Source organism: Sinocyclocheilus rhinocerous, unplaced genomic scaffold (genome assembly GCF_001515625.1).
Source record: "Sinocyclocheilus rhinocerous isolate Xijiao unplaced genomic scaffold, SAMN03320098_v1.1 scaffold1238, whole genome shotgun sequence".
NCBI lineage: Eukaryota > Metazoa > Chordata > Actinopteri > Cypriniformes > Cyprinidae > Sinocyclocheilus > Sinocyclocheilus rhinocerous.
Genome location: NW_015662954.1, coordinates 660350 through 684863, shown reverse-complemented (window position 1 = coordinate 684863; position 24514 = coordinate 660350). Strand labels below are relative to the sequence as shown.

At 36.2% G+C, this 24514-nt stretch overlaps 1 protein-coding gene across 1 annotated transcript in view; it reads left to right on the top strand.

Annotated features, from left to right (window-relative positions):
* Window positions 1–24514, top strand: part of LOC107728538 (neurocan core protein-like) — a 141822-nt gene that overhangs the window by 112358 nt on the left and 4950 nt on the right. The window contains exon 10 of the mRNA XM_016538743.1: window positions 10599–10712. Within this exon, the coding sequence (XP_016394229.1) occupies window positions 10599–10712 (114 nt within the window). The remainder of the gene's footprint in view (window positions 1–10598; window positions 10713–24514) is intronic.

Sequence of the window (24514 nt, the reverse complement as noted above, 5' to 3'; positions counted from 1 at the left end):
CTTAAACTGTAAACAATTTACGTACAATTATAAAAATTATAATAAAAAAAAATTTTAATACCCAGTTATTCTTTAAAAATGAACTTTATTCTGTTCTTTAGTCCTATTATAGTACATTTTTCACAAATACATAATTTTTTTTAAATAAATTAAAGACTTCAGCCAGCAATGCAGAACAACATTTATTATTCTATTACAGTAATTTTTTCACAAATAAATAAATTGTTAAAAACACAAATTAAAAAGTAAGTGTACCCAACCAACTGTGCAGAGCATTTTTCAATTATTATTTATTATTTATTGTGTTAAAAAAAATGCATTTTTACTCAAATAATTCAACCTTAAAATAAAATATGAATTTAATAAAAAATTAAATAAAGTAAAAAAGAAACTTAAAAATCTAAATAACCTTTGTAGATATAAATAATATAGCCAACTTCATACAAAATATTATAATAAATTATACTCTAAATATCAACAAATTTATTCTATTCTGTAGTCCTATTATAGTACTTTTTTCACAAATAAATAATTTGTTAAAAACATAAATAAAAAAGAAAGTAAACACTGCAAACAACATTGCAGAACAGCATTTATTAATTTGTATGAAATAAAAAAAAAACATTTACAAAAATAATTTGAAAACCAATTTCGAAAAAAATTTACTACACCGGATATTAAACACTAAAATTAAATAAAATATCAACTATAAATATGAATGATAAAAATATTATATGAATTATGAATTAAAAAAATGTGATACAATAAATCTGTAAACATATTATACTTTTATTATACTTGTACAAATATTTTTTAGATGTCAACCTAGTTTTATAGGACCAAAAGTAAACGATATAACCAACAGTGCATTAAGTAATCTAGTAAGCTGTGAATATGACATTCCAGCCAATACAGTGTAAATCATAGTGTGAATCAGTGTAAATCATAATTTTATTATTAGACAAGACAGTTAAGAAGACAGGATACAAATGAGGATGGAGAGGTACAATAAAATATAACAAAACAAGAAAGAATGAAACAGAGTCTTTAAATGTGCACAGGCCAGAGCGCGAGTGTTGTAGTGTAGTGTGCGCTTGGCTGAACACTCCGCTGATGAGGGGATGAAATGATGTGTGCTGGCCTGTGATTGGATGCTGATTCAGCGATGTCAGTCATCTTCCATGTGACGCTCCTCCGCAGTAGGATGGGAACAGAATTTGTAAAGCCCAGTCATTTACTGTACATTTGGGGACAAATTGATTTCCTATGAAGTCAGTGTCTGGGTTTTGGAGCCTCTTATCGCTGTGGCAGGTGAATGGACGTGTTGTCCTGGGAATGAGTTCTGGAAATGAATTATGGAGGGTGGGGTGCAGGGGGGGTTCTCTTATCTCAGCTTCACCGGGACAGCTATCACGTGAATGTGTACCAGTGCTTTGAACTTTGACACCGCTCTGTGTTAAATCACAAACACTTATCACAGATGTCCATGCAGAAGAACAGATGCTAATGTTAATGCTAAAGGACTGCTAAGCATCACTGCATAGTGATTAGCTCCCTGTCTGTTTGTGTGTCTGTTTTTCTATCCATCCATCAATCTGTCTGTCTACCTGTCCATCTATCCATCTGTCTGTCTGTCTATCTATCCTTCTATCCGTCTGACTGTTTGTCTATCCGTTTGTCTGTCCGTGTCCATATTCCTATATAACCGTCTTGTCTTCCTACCTTTCTATCATCTGTCTGTCTGTCTTTCTATCTGTCTTTCTATCCGTCTGTCTGACTGTCTCTCAATTGATCTGTCTGTCTACCATCTATCTGTCTGTCTATCCATCTGTTTATCATCTGTCTGTCTATCCATCTGTTCGTCTACCTCTCTATCCATCTGTTTGTCTGTCTTCCTGTCTTACCGTCTGTCTATCTGTCTATCATCTGTCTGTCTGTCTGTTCATCTGTCAATTCATGTCTGTCTACTTGTTTATCTGTCTGTCTGTCTATCTATCTGTCTATCCATCTATCTAACATCTGTCTGTCTATCCATCTATCCATTTGTCTGTCTACCTGTCTGTCCATCTGTTTGTCTGTTATCCTGTCTAACTGTCTGTCTATCTATCCATCTGTCTGTCTATCTATCATCTGTCTCTCTATCCATCTGTCTGTCTGTCTGTCTGTCTGTTCATCCCTCAATTCATCTGTCTTTCTACCTGTCTATCCGTCTGTCTATCATCTGTCTGTCTGTCTATCCATCTATCTGTCTATCTCCCCATCTGTCTGTCCGTCCATCAATTGATCTGTCTGTCTACCTGTCTATCCATCTGTCTGTCTGTCTGTCGCTCTGTCTGTCTATCTATCCATCTGTTTGTCTGTCCTTCCATCTGCCTGTCTATCTATCTATCAGTCTATCTATCTGTCTGTCTATCATCTGTCCATCTATCCGTCTATCTGTCTGTCCATCTATCCATCAATTCATCTTTCTGTCTGTCTACCTATCTATCCATCTGTCTATCTGGCTTCCTGTCTAACCATCTGTCTGTCTATCTATCTGTCTGTCTGTCTTCTTTTTAATCTGTCTATCTATCTGTCTATCAAACTATCTATCCATCTGTTTGTCTGTCTATCCATCTATCTGTATCTGTCTGTCTATAACTGTTTTTTATATTATTTTTTCGCTTTTAGTTTAGCAACATGCTAATGTATAATTCTATCAGAGTCAATTGAGATGTGTGTGTGTGATTAACATGTAAAAGTCATGTGAACACGGAGCACTCTATTAGCCAGCTGAAGCGAGTGTTAGATAAGAATGTTATGCAAAATGTGCAGCGCTGCTGGACCCCCGGGAGCAGGATTGAGAAAATTTGTGCTACACGGCTTCCTTGATCCTATTCTTCTGATCCAGGGTTCATCCGTCTGCTGATATCTGATTGATTTTGACGATTTTGAGGGAAGTAAGAGATTTTTTTGTTCGCACACGTCTCTATTTATATCCCAGTTAGACAGCAATATTTGATCTTGTGCATTGATTAGAGCTCCGTTGGGTTTTCAGAGTATGTTGTGAAGATTCCCCACCTCGAGAAATATGGCAGATCTCCTCATTCCCACATGATCCCCCAAGCTGTGTGGATTGCATCACAGCCAGGGTTAGGGGGGTTTACAAAATCTATCCTTGGCTACGTAAGCCCTCAGGCCATCTAGAGTATCTGATCTGGTCGGGGGGAAATCTTCAACACTGCATCTCACCCCATTCCTCTTGCGTTTCTCTTTTCGCCACATTACGCTGCTCTGTTCCTTCCTCTCCCCCCACTCTCTCTCTCTCTCTCAAGTTCTCTCAAGCAAGTTTGACCTCCCCACACCAGAGAACAGAGGCGCTGTCAGATCTGAGGAGCAACAGTTTGAAATGTTGTGACACCTCTGCTCATTAGCTTCTGCAACGCTCCCCGAGTTGTTGCACTAGCCCTGTCAGCAGTGGCTTGGACAGTGCCTGACTTCAGCTCACTAAGATGCTGCCCCCAGCCGAAACCCCAGCGCTTTAAACTCGACCAGACAGTCACAACAAATCATCCAGCTGCTTTCCTCCAAACTTCAATTTGATTTGTAAGATAACATAGCAGATTTGTCTAAAACAGTTTATAGGACTGAAAATACTTTGACCTGATTAGATATGAGCGTTCAGACTATCGATCTGTCTGTCTATCTGTCTGTCTGTCTGTCTGTCTCTCCGTCTTTCAAGCTATTTATCTGTCTGTCCGTCCATCCATCCATCCACCCACCCATCCGTCCGTCTGTCTGTCTTTTAAGCTGTCTGTCTGTCCGTCTGTCTATCTGTCTGTCTGACTATCTATCCATCCGTCCGTCCGTGCAACTATCTATCTGTCTATCTGTCTGTCTGTCTGTCTGATTATCTATCTGTCTATCTATCCATCCATCCATCCATCTATCCATCTATCTATCTATCTATCTGTCTGTCTGTCTGTCTGTCTGTCTGTCTGTCTGTCTGTCTGTCTGTCTGTCTGTCTGTCTGTCTGTCTGTCTGTCTGTCTGTCTGTCTGTCTGTCTGTCTGTCTGTCTGTCTGTCTGTCTGTCTGTCTGTCTGTCTGTCTGTCTGTCTGTCTGTCTGTCTGTCTGTCTGTCTGTCTGTCTGTCTGTCTGTCTGTCTGTCTGTCTATCTATCTATCTATATAGTGAACTTTAATTACATAGAGGCTGCATTTACTGCTGATGACACTGTATTTTAGGTGTTTAGTGAATAGGATGAAGTTTTTACGCTGAAATTTTCAACTTTTTTGTGATTTTGCCCCTAGATGTTTCAGACCACATTTGACTACAGCCTCTGGTCCTTTTAACCTTAATCAACTTTTATAACAGCAGTAAACCTTACTCGTCTATGGACATCTATGTTAGTCTCAAAACTATCAATAACCGAATGGCTTCTATTTACTGAATCACACCCATGTGGTTTGAGCAACTGAATGTATCAATCTTTTGGCTTGGCAGTCGCTGTCAGTGGTCTGAGATCCTTTAAATGAAGAAATGTCAGAGCGGTATTGATGCATGTGAATGTCGGTCGTCATTTATACCTCTCGGCTCCCAGCGGGTGACCGGCTCCCATTGTGCAAATGTGATTTGTACTGACATTATTGCATTGCAATCCTTCCCTTCAATCCATCTTCAAATAATTACCTGTATTTATTATTTATTTATTTATTTATTAAATAATTATTATTTATTTATTTATCCTTCAAGCAAATACTGTAATAATTGACCAAAATATTTTATCACTTTTTATTTTTATGATTACTTAATTTAGATTTACAGTATTTATTCATTTTTATCACAAAATATCGCAAACACAAACCCGAACCTGACGCAAACCCAAATTTATGATGAAACAAAATGAAACTCATGACAATTTGCAGGACCCATCACGTTAGCATTATTAGGAGCGTCTCAAGAGACTCTTCTGAGACGCAAATTGACGACTCTGTTTCATCAGTGTTCTGAAAGGAGTGTTTGTTCCCACAGGCGTGTTATTGTAGACCGCCGCCTCAGTAATAGCAACTTGAGGAAAAGATTACAAGGGCTTGGCAGTGCTGCGTCCTTTTACGCTTATATATTATTGTTTCATTTTTGTTTGCTCATCAACTGCTCCCGTTTGCTGATTATCCCACTCCCGGGCGCACTCCATAAAGCTCTCCGTGCTGAAAAAGCCATTCTCGCACAGCCAAAGCAATTACGATGAAGACAATCAACAGAAACAGGACACACGCCTATCTGAAAGAGTGTAATTTATCTTTCAAATGTTAAACAGTAATAAAATAATGTCTCGGAGAGCTTGGAATTTCATGCACTCATATGGATATGTCATTGCCGACGACTGCAGTGATTCTAATCCTTTGAGGAAATGTCAGGGTTGTCTTGTCATTGTCATACATCTTCAGGGCTCTCCTAAACTCCTCCTCCTCAAGGGAATCACAGCACTTTGGAAAAAGTTTCCTGTGAGGAAGGTCAAAGCAGAAAAGTTTGAAACGGATTATATAAACATTAGTAGAAAATACTGATACATTCATATACTCCATTTTGTTGTGGAATTTTATCGTTCTGTCATTTTAATGCTCTATCATTCTGTCTGTCATTCTAACATTGTCATTTGTTCTATCACTCTATTATGCAATATGTTGTTTTATCTATCTATCTATACTATCTATCTATCTATCTATCTATCGTTCTATCTATCATTCTATCATTCTATCTATCGTTCAATCATTCTATCTATCTGTCGTTCTGTCATTCATTCCTTCTATTGCTTTCTGTCGATTTGATTCTGTCGCTCTATTGTTATTTCTACAGTATCTGTTGTTCTATCTATCTATCTATCTATCGATCTATCAGTCGATCTATCTAATACATATACATAATGTAATCTATAGTGAGCTTTATTTACATAGAGGCCACATTAAGTGCTGATGAAACTATTTTAGGTGGTTAGTTATATAACCTGTTTCAAACAGAAAAGTGTGAAATGAATTATATAAACATTTGTAGAACATGCTGATACATTGAAATACTCAATTTTTTCAAGCCATTTTGGAGTTGTCTCTTCCCATTCTGTACTTTCTGAGTTGGCACAGTGGAACCAACAGTTCAATGTCTGTATACACGGACAAGATGGAAGAAATGCACTTTGATGGCTTTGAGCAAAGGCTTGGAGGTGCAGACAACTCGAGGACAGAAGGGTGCTGCGTCCCAGACGGCTGATGCATTGCAAATCGGCCACTGTCAGATCCGTTCACATTTTCAATCATTATTATTTGAAGCCAGAAGCACGGCGTGATAAAATATCATCCGAGAGAAGTTGTGGAAGAGAGTCCTTGCTTTGTGGTATTGATCTTTCTCTTCTCGGCGCGTTATTAGATTCTGATCCCATGAAAAAGCGCTGGATGGATCATTTGGCCGTGAAATAGTTGATTGCATTTGAGGTCTCATTTATAAGGGAAGGGAGGACTGTTTACATTTTATTTGGCACGTCATTTACAAATGCCCCCACAGCCGCTGAAATTGAAAACATAAATCTGGTCAACACCAAGCTAAGCATCTTCCCTCCGGCTCTCAGAAGCTGCGGAAAACGCTCAAAAGCCAATATCAGAAGGGACAGGGTTGACTGACTAAGGCTGCCCTCAGCTGTATTGTACAATGTTTTCAGCACAAGATACTGGCCCTGTTTGTCTCGTGTGGCCTCTCTTCCTGTCCGGCCAACTCTCAGGACACTTGTTTTACTAAGGCTGCTGCCAAAATACTATTGGTCTCCAGAGGAAGGAAGGGATGCCCGGTCGGTAAGTGTGTCTGGAGAAGCATGAAGCATGTAGTGTGCGCATCCCAGTGGCCCATTTGGTGCTTCCTCAGTTTACTGTACCATTTGTAGTTTATTTCGGACGCGAGTAATTTTCTTTGAACCAGTGTTATCAATTTGCAGTCCGATTGTGATCATTTTAGGTGAGCAATTATTGCATTGATGTAATTTGCAAATTAGTGGGATGTGAATCTTAAGTAAATTAATGATTCTGATTCCTGGATTCTGGTTGCTTAAAAGTTCCATTAACGATTCTTTTAATAGTTTACATTTAAATGAAGACTGCAAAACTACTAATAATTCCTTTTGATTTAAATAATTTATTTTTGAATATTAATTTTTGCAGAATTTCGTATTACAGACCTTTAAAAAATATTAAAGGTCTGTAAATACATTTAAATATGTTTATTAAAAGTACATTTTACAAATCGTAACGGTTTTAATAGAAATAGTTTTAGTCTGACATTAGTCAAATTAAATGATTTCAGTAAGCGAGAGCACTCTGATTTTAAGTGTGTTTGGTTCACTCAAAAGAACTGCTCATAGGAATCATTCTTTCAGGAATCACTGGTTGCGCTGTGTGTTTTTGATTCACTCAAAATGGTTCATAAGAGTCATTTGTTTGGGAATCGAATTACACTGGTCATGCTGTTTAGTTTTGATTAACTAAAAAGGACCACTCATAAGAATCATTCATTCAGGAATCAGACTACACTGGTTGCGCTGTTTGTTTTTGACTCACTCAGGCTGGTTCATAAGAGTCATTTGTTTGGGAATCGAATTACACTGGTCATGCTGTTTAGTTTTGATTCACTAAAAAGAACCGCTCATACGAGTCAGTCATTCAGGAATCAGACAGGTTGTGCTTGTGTACTTATGCTTCTCTGAAAAGAACCGCTTCATAATAGACATTTGTTTGGGAATTAAATTACACTATTCTTGCTGTTTATTTTTAGTTCACTGACAAGAACCGCTCATGAGAATCATTTACTCGAGAATTCAAATGCACTGGTTGCACTGTATATTTTTTATTCACTAAAATAATTGGCTCATAAAAAAGTTGACTCCTGCATTCTGCTGTGAAGGTGTACATTGTTCGGATGTATTAATGAGAGAAGTATGACTCGTGTGATTCCTGGGATTGGGCGTCTAGACGTGCCAACTCTTACCCTGCTTGAAGTCCGCTGACACTTTGACTCTGTGATAGTTCTACCACTGCGTCGCTTTGATACAGCAGAGCTCCACTTTAATCCCAGGATGTTTCCTCTGCATCTAAAACCTCATTAATCCAGCCATGGGTGTTTTATACTCCAGGCAAAGTGGAGATGATCCAGCCGCCCCTCTGCCTTTGCCCTCTCTGGAGCCCAGGAGATGCACTCAGATGGTTTGTAGGCTAGAGACTCTCATTTGCCAGCTGTGTCTTAATTGATTTTGCCCTCAAGCTCGGGATGAGGAGAAGAAATGGTTGCAGGCAGGTGGACTATTGGATATAGAATATGTGTGTCCATGCATGCACCCCGCTGTACCAGGTCTAAGTGTGGCTATGTTTATGTCTGAAAATATGTTTATGTGTGGAGAGGATGAGAGTCTGAGAGGCTTTTACAATGGAAATTGTTTTAGAGCTAAAAAAATGTTAACGGTTCTTCTGCTTAATGCTAGAGGGTCTTAAAAATGTATATTTTATTTATTTAAAACTTGCTCAAAAATGTAATCTTTATATTTCTTCAGGGTTTTCTACATTTTAGTAACCACAAGTAGTACGTTTTAATAGTAAGTTTCTAATAGTAACGTTTGTTTATTTATTTAAGCATTTTTAATAGATTTTATATATTTAATTATACTTATGCCAGAATAAAATTTAATAACATATAAATGCATGCATACATAAATTACTGTTATTAAAGCTATGTTATATCTCAAAACTAAATTCATCTCCATTTATGTTTTTTAGTTATTAAGAGATATTTATTTAGTTCTATTCTCAGATGTTATATATTAATATTATATTGTTGTTTATTTATATTTTTATTTAAAACGTGTGCTTAACTATTTAATTTAATATTTTGTTTCTATAACCACAAACTTTATTTATTTATTTGTTTGTTTGTTAACATTTTTGTATATTTTATATATTTAATTATATTTATACAAAAACTGTAATAAATGTGTTTTTAAAAATTGCATACATAAATGCTACATTATATCTCAAAACTAATTTCTTCTCCATTGATGTATTTATTTTTTTGTTTTAGTTATTATGAAGTATTTACTTTTTTTTTTTTTTTTTATTCTCATATGCCACATATTAATTATATATATTATATTGTTGTGTTTATTTATTTATTTAAAACATATGCTTAGATATTTAATTTAATATTTTGTTTCTGTAACCACAAACTGTACAACTTTATTTATTTATTTGTTTGTTTGTTTAAGCATCTTTAGTATATTTTATATATTTATTTATATTTATACAAAAAACTGTAGTAAAAGTGTAAAAATGACATACATAAATGATATATTATAAATCAAAACAGTATTTCATGTCCATTTATGTATTTATTTTTGTTTTAGTTAGTTATTATTTTGTTTAGTTATTTAGTTATTATTCTTTATTATATTCTAATGTTTATTATATGATGTTGTTTTTAAAGTATGTATTGCATAATAAATAAATAGTTAAATAACATTTAAATAAATCTTTACATTTCTTTTTCTATGTTTTAGTTACCACAAACAGTGCAGTAAATATGTTATTTTTATCTGGTGGTTAATAGATGCATGTTGGAAATTGCATTTATGTTGGTAACCATAGCAACAGGAATCAGGATTAAGATCATAGTCACATGAAAAATCACAACAAACAGAAATACTGTAGTTATTTATGTTGCATTTTAGATCAGAAATATATCACATAAAACTAGTGTTTTTAAAATCTACAAGCTACAGTAAGTGACATTTGGCTTAGGGCCACCAAAAACAATTTGATTTGCACAAGATGAAGCTCAACAGATTGGAGACCAAAGATTTCTAATAAAAAGCTGATGCCCAAGTCATTATGTATTTTGCACGCTGCTTTTTCACAGTTAGCTTTTATGGCGCATTAACTTGCAAAATGACATTACGAAATGTCAAGTTTACCATCACAGCTGTCATGCTGAAATATCTGGACATATGCCAGTGATGTTTATGCAAATGTGCTTTGTATGGTAACCTGGAAATTGATTTGAGTTAGTGTAAATCACATTCATGTGTCTAATGTCATTGTTCTTTAAAATGAAAAACAAAATACCAAAACATTTGATCATGACAAAAACCACGAGAGAAATAATATGCCTATAGGTTCAACTGTAGCTGTATGGCCAGTTCTTGAAATAACATCTTGAAGAAAGGCTCAGCAAATACATTTTCAACACAAGCGGTTGACTAATTCCCCCCGTGAACACAAAGATTGGACACAGCTGGTCCGAATTCTTTTTTGCACAAACGTGTTTGTAAAAAGGGTCCAACTCATTATTATAGTGATTTGTAGTTCATTTCAGAAACGCCAGCAATACTTTTTACCTCAGTAATTGGAAATATAGCAATGTTAGGACATATGTTAGTTTGAAAATAGAAAAATAATGAGAACAAAATCACAACTTTCTGGTGTGCCGTTTTATAGCACCTGCGGTACTTTCTCAGCTCTAATGAAATGGTAAAATAAAGCAAAACTGTTGTTTCTGAATTTCATAATTTCTCTGTCTGTTTGTTCTCACAGATATTGATGATTGTCAGTCCAATCCATGTCAGAATGGAGGCACCTGCATTGATGAGATCAACTCTTTCGTATGCCTGTGTCTGCCCAGCTATGGTGGAGCAACCTGTGAGAAAGGTAATAAAATAGCACATATGTGCACTTGCATGCAAATGATGAAATATATGGCATAAAAGAAATTATGGACGTCGGGGAAGTTCCTGATCTGGAATAAGCGGCATCTTTTTAAACAAATCTTTTTAAACATTTTAATTTTAGTTGTTTAGTTTGTTTCATTTGTTTTTATGTGCATTTGTCATTTTAGTAATTTTTATTTTTGTTTCAGTTTTAGTCATTTTAATACTTTAATTTTGTTTTTTAGTTGCCAAGGCAATTGTTCCCCCTTATTTTGATATATGAAGGGATGAATGGATGAATGAATGAATGAAAGGATGGATGGATGGATGGGTGAATGAATGAATGAAGGGATGAAGGGATGGATGGATGAATGGATGGATGGATGAAAGGATGGATGGATGGAGGGATGGGTGAATGAATGAAAGGATGAAGGGATGGATGGATGGATGAAGGGATTGATGGATGAATGGATGGATAGATGGATGGATGGATGGATGGATGAATGGATAAATGAAGAGATGGTTGGATGAATGAAGGGATGAATGGATGGAAGAATGAAGAGATGATTGGATGAAGGGATGGATGGATGGATGGATAAGTGAAGAGATGGTTGGATGAATGAAAGGATGGATGGATGAATAAAGGGATGAATGGATGAAGGGATGAATGAATGAAGCGATAAAGGGATGGATGGATGAATGCATGGATGAAAGGTTGGACGGATGGATGGAAGTTGCCACAAAGTGATGCTAGTACAAATTAGCATATACACACAGCATATATTTAGAAAATATTTACATATATTTACATGTATATATTTATATTCATATAATTTATATCATGTATAAATATATTTAATATATAAACGGAACAAATTTTCCTAAATATATACATGCATGTGTGTGTGTATTTATATATACATAATAAATACACACAGTACACACACATATGTACACAAAAACTTTTATTTTGGATGTGATTAATCGCGAGTTGGGCTCAGGTGGTTGTGGGATGTGTTTCCCATACATTTATTTATTTGTGGCGCTCGCCACAATATCAAAACTGACGGATTTTCCAAAAGGCTTCATTGAATAAACATGAGCACGTACTGCACGTTTAAAAATCAAAACGAGGCGCGGGTGTTTTTATATCACTGTATTTCTGAAGGAAGACTATCTTTAGAACATTTTCGATGTCATTTTCATTTCATCTTGCATGTTATATGCCTGATAAAGCAGCGTTTGTGAGCTCAGCGCTGCTGTGTGTACAGCCGTTACTGGGGAAACCTCTATTTCTCCCACTTTAAAGCACCTCCTGCTGGCAGAGAATTAATTAGCATTTTCAGTAAGTCCGTCTGATTTATGCAGCAAACATATTTTGCTTTTCCTATATCCACGGGCACTGCGGATAATCCGCGGGTCAGGTAATAAAAATTGCATTCTGATTATTTGCGGGTGGGTCACGGGTGGATAAAATAAGTCATAAATGGTGCAAATATTAACTACATTTTTTTAAATACATTTTTTTCATGAGGCAGACGATTCCACCAGCGATGACATGACTGTGGCGCCAAATCATTTATGTCCCCACGCATCATGTACGTCGTCATCAAATTGCGATCGGTTCGTGAGATCGGCCAAGTGTAGTGAGTACCGATCGAGTCTTAAATTGTGATTATCGGCCGATACTGGAGATCCGGAGCATCCTTAATATTAGGGCTACACGATAAATCGCATGCGATATTTAACGCGCATCTTGTAAGTAAAGCCGGTTCTTTAATCAGCGGTAAATCTCCATCACCTGCGGGCTTTCACATGGAGCAGCATTAACGACACAGAGCCGTTGTTCACCGACAAGCTGCGCAAAACCACGATCATATTTTGCGCATGTTGTGCGCAGCTTGTCGGTGAACAACGGCTGTATATATATATACAGGGTGCGATTTGCTGAGGGGGATGGGGGATTTCCCCCCCTCTGGTTTATGCATCCCTGCCTCTGCTGAATTATTTTTATCCCCGGTGGGGATAAAAACATCCCGCGATCTCGCTTCGAGGTCCCGATCTTACTCAAATGATTCGCGATACGCGCTTTGAAGTCCCGAATCAAATGATTTGCGATACGCAATCCGAATAGAGCGATTTGAAACAGTGAATCATTTTGCGACTCAATGGTTTAACTGATTCGAAGTTTCAAAAAGCTCCGTTGATACTTTGTTCTTTGCTTGCTTTCTCTATATAATTTATTTGTTGCTTGAAAAACCGTGGAAATGAAATCATTACAATTAATAGGCCTAACTTACAATGTTTTTAATAGATTAATTGTGATCACGTTAAATACAGTTCCCGTCGTATTAAAAACATTTCATGACATGTCACCCATTATATGGTAGGCCTACTTGCCTAAAAAGACGGGTTTATGATGTGCGTTATTAACAGATTACACTAACATTAGATTACTTAGGCTACAGCCTTACCCTTACCTTCCACCTATGGAGAGAGAAAAAAGTTTTCAAAAGCATCCCCCCCCCTACTTTTTTTCACAAATCGCACCCTGTATATATATATATATATATATGATGGCATATTGATACTTCACTAGCTGAGTAAACCACAAACAAGTTCAGGTCCAGGCATTTACACTGATGGCAATGGGTGCAGATAGCCCAGGTGAGTCTTGTCAAACTAAACAAGCTGCACCTGTACTGAGACGCAGCACATTTAATCCTGGTGTAATCCAAGCGGTGTCAGACCTGCGCAGCATGAATCACTTTCTCCTGTCTGAATGTATTTGCTATACCATCCTATGGCCTTACAACCAAGCGTTCAGCTGCAGGGCAATGAAGCATGGGCGATCAATCCTGTCCCCGCCGCGCGAGAGAGAAAGTGAGTCTGAGAGCGAAATGGGAGTGAGAAAATAGAGGAAGCAGTGGGTTGAATGCACTCGGACTTGCGATCGGTCTGGTGGAGCGAAACACACCTTCACCCGAATCCTCCCCTCCGAATGCAGCCCCCAAAGACAGCGGAGGGGTCGGGGGGAAGCCCTCCCATCATACACACACTTTATGTCTTGTAAAGTGGGCCGGAGGAGTAGGAGCAGTAGACTGGAACGGGTCCATGGCTGCCCTTCTGGTGGTGACAGGATGTTCATTTTTGGGTGAACTATTACATTAACATTCAGGACTACTGTCAGTGTGTCTGTAGTCTTTGATTTATATTTTATTTTGTACCAGTGCTTCATTAAATGCTTGATTCGGATTGGTCACAGTTTGTGGCAAAGGATTATAGAGCATAACAGTTGGGGTCCAGATGTGAAAATCCCAAGGATTTTCTTCCAGAAGAACAGATTTTTTATAATTTTCTAATGACAGCTTAAAAAGTTGCAGTAAATACTTTAATACCTTAGTGAATATACATTATTTTAATACTTACAATCAACCATTTTAAATCAATGGTTTTATGTTTTTGCAGTTTATAATTCAATTATTTAATTTTTAATTCTTCATGGGAAATAAATCAATAAATAAATATGTTAAAATTATTATTATTATTATTATTATTATACTTAAAATCAACCATTTTGAATCAATTGTTTTGTTTTTACAGTTTTTAATTCAATTATATAATTTGCAATTCTTCATGGAAAATAAATGTATAAATATGTTTAATTTATTATTATTATTATTATTATTGTTATTATTATTATATAACTATTATAAATTATTATATGTAACTTGTTTTTCCTTTTGGAAGTACAAATGCCATTCTTTTTTTTTTTTCAGAAGAACTGACTTGTAATGAAAACCTAATATATTATTTTATAATGTAATATTCAAATAATAAATTAAAAACCAGTTCAGTTCTTATGTGGAAGTGCTTAATTTCTTTTATTAAAAATAAATAAATAAATATTAATTTATAATAAATATTATTCTATGCAATACATTATACATAATACATTATTTTAATATTGCTTTTATTTCTATTATCAACAACTTTAAATTAGTAGTTTTATTACAATAGTCAATTTTACAATATCATTTGCAGTGCTTAATGGGAAATCTTGTTGTTGTTTTTTTTGCTTCAAATCAGCGTTTGTAATCTTGTGATTCTTTTTTAGAGCTAGTTGGTTTGGCTCTTATATTTTATGAATTCTTGGAAGATTTTTTGTTTAATTCCTAATGAAAATGAATAGGGAAATGTGGTGGAGAATGTGGGCACATACTATATGTATGTTTGGAAATGTACTAATGCATATATATTAAATTTTTGCATGGTTGCATCACCACCTTGTCACGATTTCTGTTCAACAGGAATATGGTTATTATTTCTCACCTGGATTGGCGTTTTTAAATTGCACCTTGAGAGCACCAATCTGGATGTTTTTGTGCATGAACAGTGGTTAATTTACTCCCTCACACACCCCTTCAATAAGAATGATCAAAGAGGCACTGAAACCTGTGTCAGGTTAATTTGTTTGCTCGCCCAGTCTCTGGTGTAATTAGTGCTAATTTCGTTAACGAAGACTATGACAAAAAATGTTCGTTGACGAGCTTTTTTCCCATGACTAAGACGAGATGACAATAAGGTCAATAAACGCTAACTATGACTATATCAACATGCAATTTCGGTGATGAAATAAGACGAGACTAAAATGTATTCAAACAAATAAAAACTTTAACAAAAACCTCTTTATTTTCGTCAAAAAAGGAGACAAAATATTATTGCGTACTCCTCTCCATGCCTCTACTACGCGAGCTTCAAAAGAGTTCAAATCCCCGAATCAGAGCTTCGCTGTTACAAGGATAAATTTTCTGCCCGGTGTTTTGCTTGTTTTACGCAATCTGGAAACCATGCGCACGCGCTCACTCCTCATTGCAGAAACGCCGCCGCCGATGATCTGAAAACACAGACAAACAAGCTGGAGTTTAGCGATCTAAATGAAAGTGTCACTCAGCCGGTCTCTGTTCTCTGTGTTGAGATCTAGACTATATTGTTTGTGACTGTGTTTGCTGTATAAATGCACTTACTCAACCGCTGTTGTTTTAATAGAGAAATAGGCTATTGCCATTTGGAATTATAGTGGAATTACTTGGAATTTCACTGTTATAATATTTTTCGTTTGTTTTAGCAGTTTTCATAATGTAGACAGAGAGATTGCATAAGTCATTGGAACTAATTCATATAATAAATAGCCTATAATAAATCAGTACACTAGATGAGGTAAAATACACCATGAGTCCACATTTTATTGATTTGTGCTTACTGGTGAAAGTGCAATGCCTGAAATGCAAAAGTAAATTACTTGAATGACAACAATCATTACGATTATAAATTTGAGTAAAAATAATTTTTATCAGTTTTACCATTATAAAGCATGACGAAAATGTTAGATTTGACTAAAAACTTACTAAAATGCTCATACATTTCATTGACTTAAACTTGATGAAACAAAAACAGGACAAGGTTGACTAAATATGATAACTAAAATATACATTTGAGTAAGACTAAGACTAAATTAAAAATGGCTGCCAAAATTAATACTGCTGTACGGTTAATTAATAATAATCTTATTGCTAAAATGTCAAACTAATTAAAACTAGACTAAAATACTTCAGGTTTTCTTTGACTAAAACTAGACTAAAATGTTGAGACTTTTAGTCGACTAAAACTAAACAGGATAAGGTTGACTAAATATGATAAAAACTAGCAAGGACATTTAACACGGGACTAAGACTAAGACTAAGACTCAAATTTAAAATAGCTGACAAAATTAACATTAGGTGTAATGTGATTCAAAGACTGCCTGTTCTCATCGCAACAACATCAGTCCTTTGAAGCTCACCTGCCTCCACCAGAAATCTCCAGTTTCCATGGCGACCACTAGCGTTGTCAATACACCTACAACACCGCCAAACCGGTCGGGTTCAGAGGCCAGCTGTTCCATACGCACCGTAATGTGTGTATCAACAGACCAGCTGAGCCAATTAATCTGTTATGCTAATTGCAACTCTTACGGACGCTCAAATTGAGGTAAAAGCATTTCTAAACACATTAAAGCATTGCATTAAAGCAGCAATCCCTAATGTATTTTTGTGGGAAAATAATCCTCAGTTGTCTTTAACATCGCTAAATTTCCATGCACCGCTGGCTCTGAAGAAATGTAGCTTTTAGCACCTGTAATTTGGGTTCGAAAGCTTCCCTGCCGGTCGTTCCCTCTCAATCTACTCATGTCAGATCTTGCGGAGTACATGTACCTGGCAATTTCTACTCAATTGGCTTTGTTAAAGTCGAGAAACCGAACAGAAGAAATTCATAAACATGCATGGCGTGCTCCAAATGTCCTCTATTCTTCACGTGGAGCCAATCATTTGCGAATTGAATAAAAAGCTGATTAGTGTGTGACATGCTTAATTAATCCCAGCGCTGCAGAATGCACTTCAAAACGTATTTCATGCCACTTGCGTATGTTAATATCGCGCGCTTGTTCAGTTCTATATCGTTTCTTTTGAAATCCCAATCCGTGACACAAATATTTGTTCGGAGAGAACAGAAAGTGCCTTTGGATAAAGGTGCAGAGTCCCGAGCGAGGATGAAGGCACATTAATGCTGCCCGTGGCTCGCAAGTAACATTTCAAGAAACCGCCTGCAAAAACTCCCGAGCTCCACACACACACAATTTCTGCATATATTTCTCCCTTCCTGCTCATAATTTAGTGAGTGCGAGCAATTCCCACCGTATCTGCCTGACTGTGAAGTATTTGTTAAGTCAAATGTGTGGGGAAGATTTATGAGCCGGAGTCATGGCTGATGCTTATTAACTTAGGCCCACCACAAAATCATTTTGTTGTCGTAGTCGGAGTTTGTCCTCGGTCTAGCGTGATGCTGCAAACATCTCAGCCAATGTTGTTGTGTTTTTCAAACAGCCTTACTGTTATTACGATATAATTATTTCAGAGTTCACAACACACTTCCACCCAGGGTTGTTATTTGTTTGTTTGTTTTAGTGTCAAGGAGCAGTGACTTCATGGGCAACTTTTTACGTTTATAAGAGATTTTTTTGTAAAATTGAATGATTTCATTCTTTCATTCATTAGTTTGTTTGTTTATTAGAAAAATATCTGTAAAGATATACATAAATGTACAATATAGATTATAAATGTACTGTTTTCTTTATATGTGACCTGTGCTGGCAAAATGAGTCGGAATGTGCATGGTCTAATTTTGAGCTATAGGCAAAAAAAGTGAAAAATGTTCATTAAGCCCTCTTCTAGCGATAGTAATAAATATCTAAAATTATCTTTATTTGTACATTTTATGAGAGGAGTATCGTTTTCTCTGCTCACTTCTGGACGACTGCTGCTGCTTCTCACCACAAGTTGTAGGTCTGTTGTTGCAAAAGTGCAGCATTCCAGCTTTGTGTATATATTTATATCGAATTCTCAGTGGCATGAGTCCAAACCAGTGAAATATGATTTTCAAACCGCAATATCCCTATAAAGTACATTACTGCGAAATATGTCTTGGCGAGATTCACACAAACATAATTAGTTATGTCTTACATGAACGTTTAGTTAATGGTCGTGGAAAAATCTGATGTGTAACATTGTATTTGATCCATGCATTACAGTAGGTCTTAATATAGATCTGTCTCAATGTTAATCAAACATTAAAAGAAAAGACGGAATCACTCGCTGCTCTTGGTTAAACTACTGTTTATTTGCATCTTTGTTGTTATTTTTTATTAACAAAGATATTTAATATTTATGAACATAATTATAAAAATAGTCTTCTTAAGATTCTCTTTCTGAGTTTAACATTGCACTGGATTTAGTTTTTTAAATTGATTAATGAATTTATTTATTTATCTATTTATTTATTTATTTGACTTCAAGCAATTACTTTTTTTAGTTTAATTTAAGAGTTTTGTTGTTGTTGTTTTTGTTTGTTTGTTTGTTTGTTAAATTGAATGAGTAAAAGTTTTTTGGAAAATATTTTAATACATTTTCTGTGCATCAACTATGCTATTTCAACTGTGCTATTTTACTGCTACTGCTTTGTACAGTTTACAGGCAATACTTAGATTTTTACTCAATATAGCACTTCATTAAACCATGCAAACCAAGTGTATGTGTTACTCAGAAACATCTAAGTAAATAAAACAATAGATATCATGTAGACACTATATCTACATAATTAGTAATTATCAATACAAATATATACAAATATAAATATGTCATTTTGAGTACAAAATTAACTCCAAATGTAGCAAAATCGCACATTACTAAACCTAGCAACAAAAGCATTGATAAAACTGTGTAAATACAGCTGGAAAAAAATATTTTTAATTATTCATGCCCCAGTGCATGATGGAAACACCAGTATCAGAAAAGTTGAGTAGGTTTTATGCTTTTATTTCTACAAGCTTAATATAGTAATTATTATTAAGAAAAGAATTGGAGGAAAATATGCAATGTTGCTTGCTGATTTTGCTTTGGAATCTTCAGAAAACTTTAACTCGATTTTTCTAAAATCAACTCTGATGACTCTGTCGCCTTCAAACGACTGTAGTAGCCCAGTCATTTTTTGTCCGATTCTTTTTTTTTTTTTTTTTTTTTTTCTTTTTTTTTTTTTTTTTTTTTTTTTTTTATCAGTGTACTTCATTTAATACATTTAATATACAAAACATAGTTTTGTTACCTCTGTAAGACGTTCTTTTAGACGGTGGTGAATTCAATAGATTAATCTGAAAACTATCAGGTTTCACAGTTTGAAACCATCATGTAGTCTCAATCCATTCTTTCAGGCTGGAATGCTGGATTGGTCAATATTTATAATAAATATTTGACAGGTTATTTTTGTATCTGGCTGTGTTGACTCTTATTGAGGACATAAAACACATATTTTCTAAGAAAACAGAAGAAGCAGGAGATTGCACCCAACACTGTACCTCTCAGTATGAGATTAGTCTAAAATAATTAATCAATACAGCATATTGTGAAATAGTTAAATGGTAGCCAGATATTTTTACTCCACATGTCGGTGGAATTTTCCCATCAAGCTCTGATTAATTTCTGTCCCTAAGTTTGCCTACCGGAGAAAATGACTATTGGAGCTTGCATGTTTGTAACAAGGTTAAACAATGCACCAGTCCGAATTTTCTTTTATCTTGAGAGAAGTTTTTCAAGAGGAGATTGATTGACAACTGAAAAGAGTGGTGGGCATGTTACATGACGTCTAGTTTGAGCTGGAAGCAGGCAGATCTGAAAGTAATCAAGACAGACAGTGAGTTGTACCACTGAGGTCCTGCATCAACTAATATTGAGCACAGCCAAATTAATCACAGTCTTCTGGGTCTTTAGATAGTGTTTGCACTAATGAAGATTTCTTAATTATAACATCACATCAACAGGAGTGTGTGGTGAAGGTTACTAAACACGGGTGGTTGAGCAAAGGTACAAATTGCTAGCTTGTCTTTTTTTATCAAGGTTTTTTTTTTTCTGAATGTGTCAATGGAAAGCTTTCAGATGATGTATAAATCTCAATTTCGAAAAATTGACACTTAAAACTGGTTTTGTGGTCCAGGGTCACATATATTAATTAGTGCTGTCAAAATTAGCGCATTAATGTGGGCAGTTACATTTTTTTCAGTTTAACGCGTTAAAAATATTTAACTCAGGGGCGGAGCTAAGGGTGGCCACCCCACTCAGAACTGCTGAAAACAGGAAGTTGAAGTTGAATATTCCATATATGGAAAACAGTAAGTTGAAGGCGGGGCAGCTAAAGCATGTTAATGAGGTTTAAGGCCATATTTAACTTCATAAGCAGTTCTCAGATGTTAGTTTGCTGTTTGAGAATAGTCTCAATGCTGTCTTTGTAGGGCAGGTTTTGAGTCATTCCAAAAAGTAATTTACAGCACTTCTAGTAAGACTAGTATTTTTTAGATTAAATTATTAACACTATCGAAATTGTTCTGCAGAGTGTTATGGCACAAGTCCACATTATTTCCACATTGGATTAAATAATGAACATTATCAAAGTTGTTCTGGAGAGTTTTATGGAACAGATCCACATGCATACGCTACCTAATAATCTGTGGCAGATGCACTCGGGGGGAGAATGAAGTATTCATCAAGCGTCAATCTTCATGCATCAGAGAGGCACAGCGTGAGGATTTTTTTTTTTTTAGGTTACCAATCAGGGCTGTGAGCCAGTGGAAATCGCTCCCTTCTGCTGGAGGAATATGAATAAAGGCTGTGGAGTGCTGGTGTTAGTGAGGCAGCTGGAAAAAGAGGAAGACATTATAGGAAGACTTGGCCGCACTTGGCAACATTCCTAGTCTTGTTTCAGCAAAGTAATTGTTGAAGTTTGGCACTAAAAGTGCACAGAATTCCTAAAACTTTGTTTGCAAATACATTTTGTTCTGTGAACGCCTCCCTGCAGCAAAGAGCAGCTTGAATTTCCAGGCTGGGTGATGATGGTTACTAGAGGTTTAGTCTGGATCACAGCAATGCTGGTCGTTTAGGGTTCCTGTGGGTCCATAAAATATCTTAAATAGGCTTTTCAAACGTTAAAGCTGTAAAAAACTGCCCATGACATCCCAAAGGACTTCTTATGTTAATTATGTTACGTTTTAGTAAGGGTTGTGCACCATTCATCCTTGAATTGACATTGAAATTGAATTGACATATTCATACTGTATGAATTAGAAATTGTGAATTAAAAAAGCAAGATTTATCAAGACCAACTGTGAATGTTTGGTAGAAAGATTGACAAGACGATGGATGGATGGATGGATGGACAAATTGAACGATAGAACGATGGATAGATAGATAGATAAAAAAATTGCTTAACTTTCATAGCAAAATCTATGCTTATATGCATTTGAAAGTGTTGATGGGAAAAAAGTCACTCTTGCTGTGCATCAACGTTCTGTCAGCCGTGCGAATGAAAAGAGAAAGCAGTAGACTCCATTGAGCATTGCAATTTGATCAGTCCAAGAGACCGGAACCACACTGCATACAAGCTTCTGGATCCATTCACAACCGTTGACGGTGCATTGTAATACAGTGGGAACGCGTCCAAATTGGTGCGCTCCAGCAGAGCCTGCCCTCTTATCTCCAGTCGCAGGAAGAATAGAGATGCTGGAGGTATTACAAGTCACTGTTGGCATACCTTGGCACCCGGCCCCGAATGGGAATGGGTGGTTGTCACCGGTCCTCCACCTGAAAGCCTTCGCCCCAAAGCCTAGTGGGAGTTGCAATGCTTTGAAGAAAGCAGCCCGACGGTGTTCAAAGCAGATGATATTGCTCACCGCAGGCTTTGCTTTCAAATCCCATGCTCATTAAACCGGTCCTTCTGCAAATATTTGCAAAAAGAGACCCATGGAAGAGCGGCCAAGTGGAGTCCTTCATTTCTTTCTTCTTTGAGAGGCTCAACTGGTAAATCATGACCCAGAAATGGCTTGCCGGTCTGATAGGTTCAAGCAGGGAAAGCAATGCTAAATGTAAATAATAAAATGCAACAATCATATATCGAGACTCGAACCCACAACCTTTAGGTTACGAGTCCGACTCTCTAACCATTAGGCCACGACTTCCCCACTTATATAAGTAGGACATGAAAACAAACAAATTTTGTCAACTTTCATTATGGAGAATATTTATTTTGAAGCAAAACAAAAACAAAGCAAAACAACATAAAAAAGCAAAACAAAAAGCAGAGCAAAGGGGGAAAAAAATAAAACAAAAAAGAAAATAGAATTTATTTTGCAGTGCAAAACAAAAAGCAAAACCAAAATAAAACAAAAAGCAAAACTAAACAAAACAAAAAGCAGAGCATAGCAAAACAAAACAAAGCAAAACAGAAGCAATGCAAAATGGAAAACAAAACAAAACAAAAAGCAAACCGTAAAACAAGCAAAACAAAAAACTGAGCAAAGCAAAACAAAACAAATCAGAACAAAAGCAGAGCATAACAAAACAAAGCTCAACAAAAGCAGAGCATTTCAAGCAAAGCAAAATGAAAAACAAAAAACAAAACAAAGCAAAGCAAAATGAGAAACAAAATAAAACAAAAAGCTGCGCAAAGCAAAATGAACATCAAAATAAAACAAAAAGCAACACAAAGCAAAAAACAAAAGGAAAAAAATAAACAGATCAAAGTGAAACAAAAATCAAAGCAAAAAGCATAACTCTATATGTCATAAACTATATTAAAAACAAGTTTTTGTCAGAGCTGTGGTACAGTGCGTAGTGTGACCTCTATCTTCTCCACTGTCCTGTTATTTTAAGGCAAAGAAAAAAGGCAATTAAAAAAATAAATACAAAAATATTAATAAAAGACTCTTCTTCGAGAGGCTCACTGGCTGTCTTGGCCAATTACAGTTTATCTGGAGCTCCTTCCAAGCATGACGTGCCGACGGTCGCACGTTTTCCTGATTAATGCGTGGCAAGTGAATGAGCAGCAGTTAAAAATAAAAAGGGCAAGTGCTTCCAACTGAGTGATTGGGTCATTTATCCCCATCACGATGTGATATTTTAGTGCTGTGGTTTCGAGACCCCTGATGATGAAGTATTCGGGGGTTGATTTTCAGGTGTCGCCATTTCGTGAAACATGTTTTTGCTCTTTGCGAGAATGAAGGCCGTAAACAAGCGTAAGTAGACACGATAAGCGATAGTGAAGATTACTGTTTCGGCCACCTCATTCTGTCTCGAATGATGTAGCCAAGATCATCCAAGAGCGAGGAGTAATAAGCGCACTTTCACAGATGTGAAAGTGATGGAGCGAGAACAGAGGGCCGAGTGCTTGAACAAGGAGCGACAAATATGTTGCCATTTCTGTTTGTGTACAGACACTATCCGTATCTCTGGCAGGGAGATGCATGCTTATGGCCTTGACGGTACAGGCTGTTGGCACACTTGATTTTGTTAAAGCTGATGTGAGCAGAAAGCATTCTGGTTTCATGCACTTATGCTCACAGCCACAAGGTGCATCAGCTTGGTTTATTGAGAGCAATTACAGGCCATTCATGGGGAGCCCATTACAATGCTTGGCTTTACGGCTCTGCAACTGGTGTAGGATCCATCCAGGATCTGATTTAGGATTTCCTAAAAAATTTTTTAAAAAAGACATACAATTTAAAGCAAGTCATTTTTAAATGAAAAAAAAACTAGAGACCTTGATAAATAAAAATTTGTTTTATTTTTGCTTTTTGTTTATTTCATTTTTACGTATTTATAAGTGAAAGATATTGTGTGAATCATAAGCAATGTTTTTTAGAGATCAAAGTTGTGTAGTTTATTTGTTTGTTTGTTTAGCTAGCTAATTTATGACAACAGCATTCTCAGCACTGTATACCAACCAGGGTTTTGGTTTTAAGTTGTGACTGAATATATTGTTTAGTGTCATGTTTTTAATTGTAAATTAAAAGCTTATTAAAATTAAATAACAAAAATGTAATATTTATATATATATATATATATATATATGAATTGGAGTAGCAGTAATAGCTTGTAAGGAAGGCGTGTCGTCCTTCGCATGAGTGTGTGAGCTGGTTGTGGTCTGTGTTGCTGCCGCAGGCGTCTCTATCGATGACCCCCATGAGCATCTTCAGACACGGAGCGGACGAGGAGAAGGCGGAGACGGCGCGTCTGGTGAGTGACTCGAGCGCTCGCTCGTACACCTGAGCATTCATAACCTCCTCCGTCTGACGGAGAGTCTGTCTCTGTGTGTCCCAGTCGTCCTTCATCGGAGCCATCGCCATCGGGGATCTGGTGAAGAGCACCCTGGGGCACAAGGGCATGG